This window comes from Lepisosteus oculatus, chromosome 10 (genome assembly GCF_040954835.1).
Source record: "Lepisosteus oculatus isolate fLepOcu1 chromosome 10, fLepOcu1.hap2, whole genome shotgun sequence".
NCBI classification, from domain to species: domain Eukaryota; kingdom Metazoa; phylum Chordata; class Actinopteri; order Semionotiformes; family Lepisosteidae; genus Lepisosteus; species Lepisosteus oculatus.
The window spans coordinates 6,330,580-6,342,408 of NC_090705.1; the positions used below are offsets into that span (position 1 = coordinate 6,330,580).

Here is an 11,829-nt window from a genome sequence, read left to right on the forward strand (position 1 = left end):
TCTGTTTTTCCAACTGCAGTGCGCAAATCGGTGACTAATCAAAACATTAGTGTTTTCTAGGATTTGTAAACTATTCTGGCTATTTTCAGATTTTTTTTTTCTTTTTGAAGGTTGAACTTCACATCATTCCATGACCTTTATGGAAAAGCCATCTCATAGATCTTTTGAGCAAAGGAAGGATGTCTTGTACAGCCTTTTTTTCCCCCTCGTTTTCATTTTTTCCTTGTTCAGCTAGTCTCTTCTTTGGTTTGCATCTTCTCCGCATAGAATCACTCTGAGGTGGTAAATTAAAGACTTAGAAAGGCCCACTCCCTGTCTTTGATTTCTACAAATTGGACAATGCTGCTCTCAGATATTATTGGCACCATTTAATTTATTAAAAACAGAACTCAAAATCTGCCAGAGGCTAGCCAAACCCCCGCATAGAGTTGTATAAACACCAGGCTTCCTTTGAGAATTATTTGGCACAGACATTTTCGTCTTTGAAATCCACCTCAACAGGTGCCTGTCTAATAAGAGTGAACCTACAGCTTGGCTGTTTCTTTCTAGCTCTGTGTAACATATTAATCCTTTGCTGGAAAAGCATCTCTGCTCACTACATTGTTGCATCTGACAGGTATAATTATGTTAGCATAATAAGACATATTCTGAACATGAAAACGGCGCTCATAATTCTCCTCAATTATGTAATCGCTTTGTTCTGTGTGCATTCAAGCTCCTCTGTTGAATTCTAATATTCTAATTCGCCATCCCGTGCATTAACACAGACAGCTATACCACTGCTTTCATAACACACTCGCTGCTGGTGGGTTTTAGTTTTGCGTGGGCACACCAATGAAAAATGGCAGAGCTTAGCTCTAAGTGAAGTGATTGATTTTCATAAATTTCACCTGGTTGGCATTCACACAAAGCCGTGTTTGTGGTAGAGTCCTGCTTTGACAACCTTCTCCAGCTTTGTGATATTCTTCAGGATGGAAAGTGTTGCATATGTGCTTGTTCAGTATGGCGGTTATGCCCCTAGGGTTATAAATAGGGAAAAAAATTTGACTACCAAGGGCAACTGTTCTAAAAGCACATGATTCCACAAGACCCAAACAACTGCAGCTGAGTGGGAGCATAAAAGAATGATCTCAGGACATTTATATTTATTGAGTTTGTTTCCTGGCAACCCACAAAAACAGAACTGTAATTCGATTCGGCAATGAAGATTTTGAAATTTCTCCAGCATTTGTTGAATATTTTAAACCAATAATTATTCACAGCACGATCACCATCAATGTGGTGGATTGGCTACTGTTCTGACTGGATAGGAGCAATAAGGTCCTGGTGGGTGTTGTTTGATTCCGTATTGTTTGTTGGCAAAATAATTTCAAAAGATTAAAACCAGTTTGTCTGGTATTGGTTGGTATAGTATTTACACTGTTCTTTGTCTCTGCAAGCATGGGCTACCTCTAGAGCAGTTAATTCATGTCAGAAACTATACTGGACAAAAATACACATGGACAATTTTCAAAAATTTAACATTCTGATGTTATGAGAGATTTAAAGTATCTTGTACACATTTTATTTAGAGATTTATTTAGCAGATGCGTTTATCCAAGGCTGTTTAACATTAAGCAATTACAGTTTGTTCAAGGTACAGAATGCTGCTTGTGACATGGTCAGGTTTTTCTGACATTGTACCTGTACCAGAGCAATGTGATTCTACTTCTGGAGGCCTTTGAAAACCCAGGTTTGGAGTTGGCTGGGGGGGTTGTATGCACTTGATGTTGACGAAAATTAAAACGAATCAGATGTTTTTACAAAAAAAAAACTGCTGCTGAACTGATGGAGTGGAGGCTTAATAATATAAGTAATCATTTCCAAAGATCTTTATTGTAAGAGACTTGTCTCCCTAACAGCCACATGAGTAGTAGTTAAGAGTTGTGAAAGAGGGGAAACAGGGTCCCAGGTTCACAAACAGTTCTTGCCAGGTTGAGTTGTTCTGGTTTACCGCAGGAAAGGTCTGTTGGTGGCAGGGGGCTGACGGTTCAGCCGACAGTCCTTGAAGTCTCCTTGTGGGCTTTTGCTGCTGAGCTGATGGTATTTGTATCTTTCTGGAGCTCAGTCTCAGGGCAAATTCCAAAGAGGGAGGGAAGTTCCACCTGAGTTGCCTAGATTCCTTTCTCCTCCTAACCTTGTATGCTCCGTAATTAAGCAGAAGCTAATGGTGTTACTATTGAGCGCCTTTTGATTATTTTGAGGTTTGACAGGTTTTTTGAAAAATCATCGCCATTAGCCCTTTACAGTGTCATTTCCTGACGGACTTATGCATTTAGTCTCGGCGGCATCCATCTGAGAGTGTCCTGGTATAAAGCTGGACCTTAGCGTGATCGAGTTATACATTTGATGGGATCAGTTGTATGCAAATCCGGTTAATTCTGTTCGGGGTGAAAGCAGCTGTAAAAATGTTGCTGAGTCACTAAAGCCACCCTTTCGTGCCAGCTCTCCCATCTTGAGCTGAGGAAACAAGAGAGAATAAACCAGCCCCTTTGTTTAGGTCTTACTTTGTTTTCGCTTAGGCAAGGTTGCTTTCTCAAGGCCAAATCGAAAAAAAGATTCCACTGTGTGTGGAGCAGATGGCAGGCCGCTCTGACTCACTCAGTGAGGCTCAGTTTAAAGTTGCGGAGTTTCGTGGAGCTTGTTGAGTGGCTCTGAGGACAGCGGCTTAGCCTGCCTTTGGATGTTTAGTTCATCATCTCCTTGTCAGTTCCAGAGAGGGCCTGAATGAGCAGTAGTTGATCATCTCCCTGGACGCTTGCCTGTTTTAACATAAGCAAGTTAAAATGTAATTTAACATGAAGGAGGGGAAAAAAAAAAAACTTTCTCAAGAGATTACTTTGGCTTGTTCATGTGCATTTCTGGGTCTCAGTAAGATTTCAAACCTAAGTGTTTTAGCCTTCATTATTTTCTGCTTACAAAGAGAAGATGATGCAGTCCTTTCAGCAGAATACTGTTTTTAAAGGCCATTGAGCTCCCTGCTGTCCTGCTGATTGTAAATGCTGCCCCTAAGTGGTAGGAAATAGTAATGCACATCACACAGACTGTACAGAATATGGTGACAATTGGTAGTTACAGTACATTGTAAGCACAATTACTATCTGGAAGATTTTAAATTTCAAACGTACACATGTACATGCAGGTTTCCCATCTTCCTGCCCAGTCACAAGAGAAGAAGATGACAAAAGTGTTTGTATTTAAACATTAAAATAGCACATAAAGGAGTCTTACCAAACTTTCCAAATTCCTCATATTAAAACATGTTTTCTGGGAAAACTGAAGTTAGGTTTCAGTTGTATTAGCATTCTGACAAGTAACAAGCCATCATTCCTGATCCTGATATTCTGAGTCTGAGTCTTTGTGGCGAGTTATCTTTTCTATTCTGTCTATACCTGCATTTCCCTCGTGAATATGTTAGTGGCCCGTTTAGGTCAGGTTGGCAACAGTTTTAATGTATCATAGTGATGATGACTGAAGTGATTTCTTTGCCTAAAGCATGAGTGATGTAGAGAAATTTGTGCTCAGTGAGATGAAATTGCAGAGGTGTAGACTGGGCTTTTATCTGTCCTGATGCTGCAGCTGATGATGGAAACTGTCTCTAAAGCAGGATTTACTGTTGCAGGAGCTTGGCGAAAAAGCAGCCTGGGGTTTGTGCTGAAGGAAGAGGACCAGCTCATCCTTAAGTATATTGCTCCTCAGCTGGGTTACTGGGTAGCGGCCATGTCTCCCTTAAGTGCAGGTAAGAAAATGCTGGTGGCCTCCTGTTGCCTGACTGGAATTTCTGCTTATTGCTTCAGAGATGCAAATCTGCCTCGAGCTTTCAGTTCTAATCGTTTACAGCTTTAAAGTAACAGGCAGTAATTTTTTTTTCCAATCCAAGCTTCCAAAGCATTTGGGATACAAACAGTATATATTTTAAGATAAGACTTTATTAATATTGAAGGAAAATTTAGGCGTTACAGCAGCCCAGCCCAAGAAAAGCAAGACAGACATCAGAATAGGATAAAATTAAAGTAACTACAGCATTAGGGTAATTAAATAAGTATATAGAATACAAAATAAAATAGAGTTAGCAAAATAGTTGTGCGCAAAATATACTGATAGTCACTGTAAAACAATAAAATATGTGCAAAATGCACATAGGTATATACAGATTGAAAGTACCACAGTATAAACAGTATATTAATGCAGTGTCCAAAAAGTACAAGAGTGCAACATGCTGTCCATAGATGAGCAGGTGAAGGGCTAGCAGTCCTGGCCTAGGGCAGTGTTATACACCCTGACAGCCGCCAGGAGGAAGGACCTGCGGAAACGTTCCCTTGAACACCATAGCTGGAGCAGTCTGTTCATCATTGTAGAAAAATAATCTGTATATTTTCTGAAATATTGGTTGACATGTTCTTTTGATACTAGATTTCGTACTTATTTTACAGAATCAAAACATTCTGGGACATTTCCCAAGAAATGTCACACATACTGTAAACAAGAACACAGACTCAAACTTGGCAATTCATTGTTTTCTTCTTCAGTCCAGTTTTTTTCTCCGTACTGATGTCTAGAAATGCCAGATTTTACCTGAGATTCCTTATGGACATGGAAGCAAAGGCCGGCACTTTGGCAGCAATCCCCTGTGCTGCAGATAATCATGCTGAGTTCTCTTCTGTTCTTTTCAAGCATTATGCAGCCGTATTACTGAGGAGATCTCTGAAGCCTTTCCAAAATCAGTAATTGCATTCTCTCTCCTCGCAAGGTTAGCAGTATCAGACTGTGTGTGATATGCTTGAGAATTAAGTCAATGCAAAGTGAGACGAGAGGGCCGGCTGTTTAAAACCATCCGCACGTACCTTTACGTTTCTGTGAAGATGGATCTGTGGGTGCTGGCGAAACTCAGAGGCTGAGCTGTGGCTGTTGATGTTGCAGGTCCTGTGGTGGCGAAGGACATCAGCACGTATCACACAGTCTTTCTGCTGGCCATTCTGGGAGGCATGGCTGTTATACTGCTCTTCTTGCTCTGCCTGCTGCTCTATTACTGCAGGTGGGTGAGTCCAGTCCTCCAGCTGCCCACACACTGCAGCCCGATGTGATTCTCTCATTGCAAGGCGCTGATTCTCAAGATTTCTGCACCAAGAAAAACAAAATTCCTCAGTTGTGTGCATTCAGCAATATATATATATAAACACCATACACATACAGGCTTATTGGGACATTGTAAATCTGAAGATTTACAGTTTTAAGATACATAGATCTTTTTCAAAGTAGAGTTGTTGTTCCTTCAAACAAACGCTAAGATATGTCTATAAAGATGGTATTGAAGGATCCATTCATTCATTTTCTAAGCACTTCATCCAATTCAAAGTTGGAGGGGAGCCAGAGAGCCTATCCCAGCAAGCAACAGACGGAAGGTGGGATACACCCTGGATGGAACTCCAGTCCATCAAAGGCCAGACACAGACACACACAAACTCACACCAGTGCCAATTTTCCTAGAAGCCAATTCTGGCTTCTGGTAATTAACTTACCACTAAGTCTTAAAACGGTGGGACGAAAATAAAGTACCAAGAGTTTCTCCTGTACACTGGGGGCAGAGACAAGCTCCAAGCAGACAACAACCCAGGTTTAGGTTAGAACCCAGGACCCTGGCGCTGAAACACAGCAATGTTAACCACGGTGTCATTGTGCCTCGCAGTCTAGAAAGATGATACTTAATCAGCATTGATGTTGTTTACTATAAAAGAGCCATTTTTATGACCTGGTGGTTGTGCCATGTTGGCTGTTCAGACCTGTTTCTAGAAGAAAGTTGATTTCAAAATTAAAGATTTCCTCTTGTTCGTTCCACAAGATTAACAAAACTACATTTTTTTAATTGTCTTGCGGTGATGCCCTTCAATTGAGACTGTTTTGTCTGACAATTTCTTATGTGGGTCTTACTTGATAAATAATTCTTTATGACAAAATAATACTTAATTCATTTTACAAGGTTTAAGCTGGGATACTTAGCATGATGTTTTTGGACAAGCCTGAGTACAAAGAGTGGCAAAATAAAATTTAGGAAGAGGCAGTCTTGTAACAGTTGTGGGATTTAATGTAAATTGTACTACCTGTTTAAGTGTGAATATACAAAAATAGTGCAAAATAACAAAATATTATATTAAACATATATATTTAACTGTTGTCTGCATTTGTATTCTCATAGGAGGAAATGCATAAAACCACAACAGCATCACAGGAAACTACAGCTCTCTTCAGCTCTGGAGAGCTCAAAGAAAGATCAGGCTACATCTATGTCTCACCTCAACCTGATCAGCGAGGTGCACATGGAAATGGTCTCTTCAAGTGGGGAAGCAGACATACACACGCCCATGCTGAAGCCTTCCTTTGATACATCAAGGGATTTCAGTTCCAGAGAGGAATTATTGTCCCAGCATGAAGGCAGGGATAAAAGCAGGGCATCTCTCAACAACTTGACGGCTCGTGGAACCTTGATGAAGGAATATCACAAGTCTGTGGAGACCTTTCCTTTAAAATTGGTCCATTCCAGTGATCCCTCAGAAGGATACGAGTCCCCCGCTCGGGAGGACTATCACAGGAGCTACAACTCCGTGTCTTCTCAACCACAGCTTGAAAAAAGGGACCAACGTGTCCAGGCATCTGTAAGCCATTTATCAGCAGACAGCAAAAGCAGTATCCAGGAGACTGCGTACCCAACGCCTTGTACCCCTGACAAGGAACAAATAATTGACAGGAGGCCAACAGACTTCTTGATGTCCAGGTCTGTAGACCACTTGGAAAGGCCGACTTCTTTTCCCCGTCCTGGGCAGCTCATCTGCTGTAGCTCTGTGGACCAGGTAAACGACAGTGTGTACAGAAAGGTGCTTCCCACCTTGGTCATTCCTGCTCATTACATGAAGCTCCCCGGAGAACATCCCTACGCTGGTCAGCCCCTGCTCCTCCAGACGGAACAGCAGAGCGATCTGGAAAAAATCCAAGCTGACCTTTCTGCCTCCCATCAGCCCTTGAGCCACCAGTCCTCTGCAACCATGCAGCTCTCGACTCAGGACGTGTCACAGCGCCACCTTCAGGACACGCAGGATACAGAATGGACCCTCCAGTCCGCCACAGTGCCAGAATCCATATCCATCCCTGCGTCCCTCAGCGAGGCAGGCCTTGTCCAGATGAATGGGGAAGACCAGCTCCTGGCGGAAAAGACCCTCATAGAGCTGCGAGGAGGAAAACCACTCCCTCATCCCAGAGCGTGGTTTGTCTCCTTGGATGGGCGCTCCAACGCTCACATCAGACACTCGTACATAGATCTGCAGCGCGCCGGGAGAAACGGGAGTAACGACGCAAGCCTGGACTCAGGTGTTGATATGAACGAACCAAAATTTGCGAAAAGGATGCGAGAAGGAGCAAAGGAAAGAGAAGGCAGAGCGCCCGCTGCCATGGCCTACACCCAGCTGGTGTACGTGGATGAAATCGAGAACGGGACAGGCGCGTGCAGTCCCGAGGACAATGCGCTAGGGCCCCTGCTGGACGAGACTCCAGGACCGGAATCGGATGAGGCGGCGTCACCCAGCCAGCAGCTGGATACGGTCAACAGGACTGAGCAGGCACAGCCACAGCTGGAGCTGCCCACCAGCCCCCAGGAGGACAGAAGTCCCTGCCCTGATGACGGCGGGGACGACCAGGACGAGAACAAAAAGAGCCCTTGGCAAAAACGTGAGGAAAGACCGCTTCTGGCCTTTAATCTCAAATGAGGATTTACCGACTCCTGACTGTTGGAGAGAGAATTGGATCAGAGCCAAACATGGCCGAGAAGGAGCTCTTGTGAGAAATACAAGCTTTCGAAGTTAAAAGCGCTGAACATTTTATGCACAATTGTTATGCCTTTAAAGAAACCTGAATTCTAAACAGAAGAATACTGTAGGCTTTCAGAATGACTGCTGAAAGATTAAAGGACAAATAGCTTTATATTTGTGTAAGCATCAGCCAGATTGAATAATACGAGATTGCTGGTTTTGACGTTTATCTGCCCTCTGGTGGCAGCAGCTGGACGTTACAGAACTGGTCTAAACGGTTAAAGCTAAATTTTAAGGGGTTTTAGTACTGAAACTCTACAAATGTAAATGTTCCTTTAAAGAATGGCTATGCATCGCTTTTTTTACAGTAGTAACTTGTTGCTTAAGATGCCTTTTTGTAATTTTGACAAGTTCTTCATAATTTTAGTTGTAAGCATTTTAGAAGTATTTTATTAAGATACTTTTATGTCTTTCTTTTCTGGCCAAATGCAGAATGATTTAAAAACAAAAGCCTTTATCTGAAACCAAACTGTATTCTGTGTCCATCGGTCCTCCAGAATCTACTTCCATGTTTTCCAAGTGCCTTTTCAGAGTTAGTGTACAAATACAAATTCCAGGAACCTTTGCAATTTGGAATCTGTTTTCCTTCTTTAAGTATTTCCGCAGACTAGCCTGTCCTCCATCATTGCATGCAGTAAACTGGCAACTGAGCTGTTAATTTCTGATATTCTTCTGTAGGCTTCTGCCATTTTCTCAGTAGTAATGTGGATTCTGTTTGGCTGTAGGTAGACTAGAACATGTTTGAATTAAATAGCCAAGTTTTATGTGTGAGTGCGTGTATGGGTTTGTGAGGGTAGTGGTCCTAAAGACTGTGTACAGTTCTGTATAGGAGAAAACCCCCCTTCCTCCAACAAATTCTAAAGTGTGAAAGGCACCACAATGTTTTTCTTTACAAATTGAATAATGCCAGAATGAGTATATTCTAAACGTCTATACTAGATGCTTGTGTAACTGAGGCTTATTATTCAGAATAAAGAAGGTGGATGAATTGCACCAAGCACTGTGCATTTTTCAACACTTTTCATTATCTCGACTGTACTGTGATAAAAGTTTTTCTCTTCAGCAGTTCTCTTGAATGCGAGTCCTAAAAAAAAGATTTCTGCCATGTTTTCTCACTTATATGTTAGAGAAAGGAAACTTTGTAGATCTTCTCTTTTTAAGTCTGTATAAGAACTGTTTACATAAACAGGCTGTGTTCTCATACAGCACCAAATCAATATGCTAAGACTGAGGCTTTGCTATCAAACCCCATAAAGATGTACGATTAAATTAAAAAGTGTTTTTCCTGCTTTATTTTAATGAATATACTGTGTTTTGAGCAAATAAAAATTTAGTATTAAATAAACACTCCTGTTTAGAAGGGGAGAAGAAGAAGGGGGGATAAATTAAGCTTTGGATGTTGGCACATGGCTGTTCAGAAAGAGCAGGTAACCTAAAAAGGACTTTGATTTCCTTCCACTGTGTAAACAGACCAAAGTGTTGGTGTTCAAAACATAAGAGCTAAAACCACAAAAAGGAAAACTGAAACTCAAATCAGTGGACACAAATGGAAACTACGTGGAAGTGCATTTAAATCTGAGGACAGGGGGCAGTTTTTTACCCAAAGGGTAGTGGGAGTGTGGAACAATCTAACTAGCCAGGTTATTGAAATTGATACTCTTTTTTCAAGAAACAGATGGATGTGATGGAACAATTATCTGCTAACTACCAAATGGGGTAGTTGGGCCTAAAAGCCTCGCCCTCTCATTTGTTATATTTCTTATGTTCTTAATAAATCTTATAAATTATTCTTGGAATTAAGCCATACATGTCAGGAAGGGAATCGCAACAACAAAATGGGATCCCATCTTTACTCCACAGGTGATTACCAGGATCGTGTCAAATTTAAAGCACCAAGGACGTTTGTCAGGCTGTTCCTTCTCTTGAATGTAACCTGATATCAAATTCTATTGAATTTCTTTTTTCAGATTGGTTTTCAGCAGAGTAGTAGTTGCTCACACAGAAGGTCCCAGTTTCCAACATTAATGCTGTGTAATTGGGGTCATCTGTCATGCAGAGGTAAAGTGTACAACTCAACAGGCCATCTGAATAAATATTTTCACACTGAATATGCAAAATAGTTAGTTGTACAGTCCTCTAAAAGTTAGGCTGCCTGAAACCTGCTATTGCACTGACTACATGTGTGATTAAATGTGTTCCTCTCACTTTCTACGATTTCATTCATTGTACCTATTTACTTGCTAATTCGGTATATTTTTTCGTACCAGCAACTTCTATTTTATATGTACTGTATATGTCTGTATTACCCATTTATGTGTAATGCTTTTGATGCTGCCTAATATTTTAAGAATATTAATAGTGTCTGTTGTATATTTCAATGTTTTGCAGATGAGTTTCTAAGTCATTTACTCCTGTTTTTTTTCAGCTGTACAGTGCTGTGAAAAAGTATTTGCCCCCTTCCTGATTTCCTCTATTATTGCATATTTGTCACAATGAATGTTTTCAGATCTTTAGACGAAATCTAATATTAGATAAAGGGAGCCTGAGTGAACAAATAACACTTTTTTATTATCATTTCATTTATTTAATATGTGTAAAAGTAATTGCCCCCTTACACTTAACTGGTTGCGTCACCTCTAGCTGCAATGACTGCAACCAAACCCTTCCTAAATAATTCAAAAGGAATTTTAGGCCACTCTTCCTCGCAGAACTGCTTTAATTCAGAAACATTGGTAGGTCTTTGAGCATGAACTGCTCATTTCAGGTCCTGCTACAGCATCTCTGTTGGGCTTGGGTCTGGACTTTGACTTGGCCGCTTTTGTGTTTGGGATCATTGTCTTGCTGCATGACCCAACTACGCTTCAGCTTCAGCTCATACACAGAATGACCGGATATTCTCCTAAACAGTTTTCTGCTACAGAGCAGAGTTCATGGTTCCTTCAATTATGGCAAGTTGTCCAGGTCCTGTGGCAGTAAAGCACCCCCACACCATCACACTACCACCACCATGTTTGACTGTTGGTATGATGTTCTTACTGCAGAACGCCAGTCATAATGGGACCCATACTGTCCATAGAACATTCTCCCAGAAGGCTTGGAGGTCATCCAGCTGCTTCTTGGCAAATGAGAGAAGAACATTTATGTTCATTTAAGAACATTATGTTCTTCTGGGTTAGCAGTGGTTTCCACCTTGCTACTCTCCCATGAAGCCCATTTTTGTCCAGTCTCTTTCTGATTGTGGAGTCATGAACACTGACCTTAGCTGAGGCAAGAGAAGCCTGCAGTTCTCTGGATGTTTATTTAGGATCCTTTGTGACTTCCTGGATGATTTTACGCTATGTCCTTGGAGAACTTTTGGCAGGCAGGCCGGCCGCTCCTGGGAAGTTTCACAACTGTTCCTAGTGTTCTCCATTTGGAAATGATGGCTCTCACTGTGGTTCGGTGGAGTCCCAGAGCCCTAGAAATGGCTTTGTAATCCTTTCCAGACTGATAGATATCAACAACATTTTTTCTGATCTCTCCAGGAATTTCCTTTGATCATGGAATAATGTGCTTCTTGAATCTTTGACTCTGATGGTAAGAGTCAAAATACAGTAAGTGAGGTTTATATATATCAAGGCTGTCTGTAATCAATCCTGGCTGTGTTCAATCAGCTGACTATAATTATTACTTTAATTGGGTATATTTTAATTGGGGGCAATTACTTTATCACATAGTGCCAGTTGGTGTTGGATAACTTTCTTCATTAAATAAATGAAATAAGTAAAAAAATGTGTTATTATTCACTTAGTTTCCCTTTATCTAATATTAGATTGTGGTTGAAGACCTGAAAACCTGAACACACCTGAAGAAGGCTCCACAGCCAAAACGTGTTTCTTTTCTTCTCTTTTCATCATGGAATAAACCTTTACTTGATCCTTTGCAGCCTACGCAT

The 11,829-nt window shown here is 41.2% G+C and overlaps 1 protein-coding gene across 2 annotated transcripts in view; it reads left to right on the forward strand.

The window, feature by feature from the left end:
- Positions 1-8,888, forward strand: part of fam171a1 (family with sequence similarity 171 member A1) — a 57,691-nt gene extending 48,803 nt beyond the window's left edge. For both annotated transcript variants that reach the window (XM_006636142.3, XM_069194790.1), the window contains exons 6-8: positions 3,662-3,778; positions 4,960-5,074; positions 6,233-8,888. In XM_006636142.3, the coding sequence (XP_006636205.2) occupies positions 3,662-3,778; positions 4,960-5,074; positions 6,233-7,793 (1,793 nt within the window). In that variant the 3' untranslated portion in view covers positions 7,794-8,888. The remainder of the gene's footprint in view (positions 1-3,661; positions 3,779-4,959; positions 5,075-6,232) is intronic.
- Positions 8,889-11,829: the final 2,941 nt, after the last annotated feature.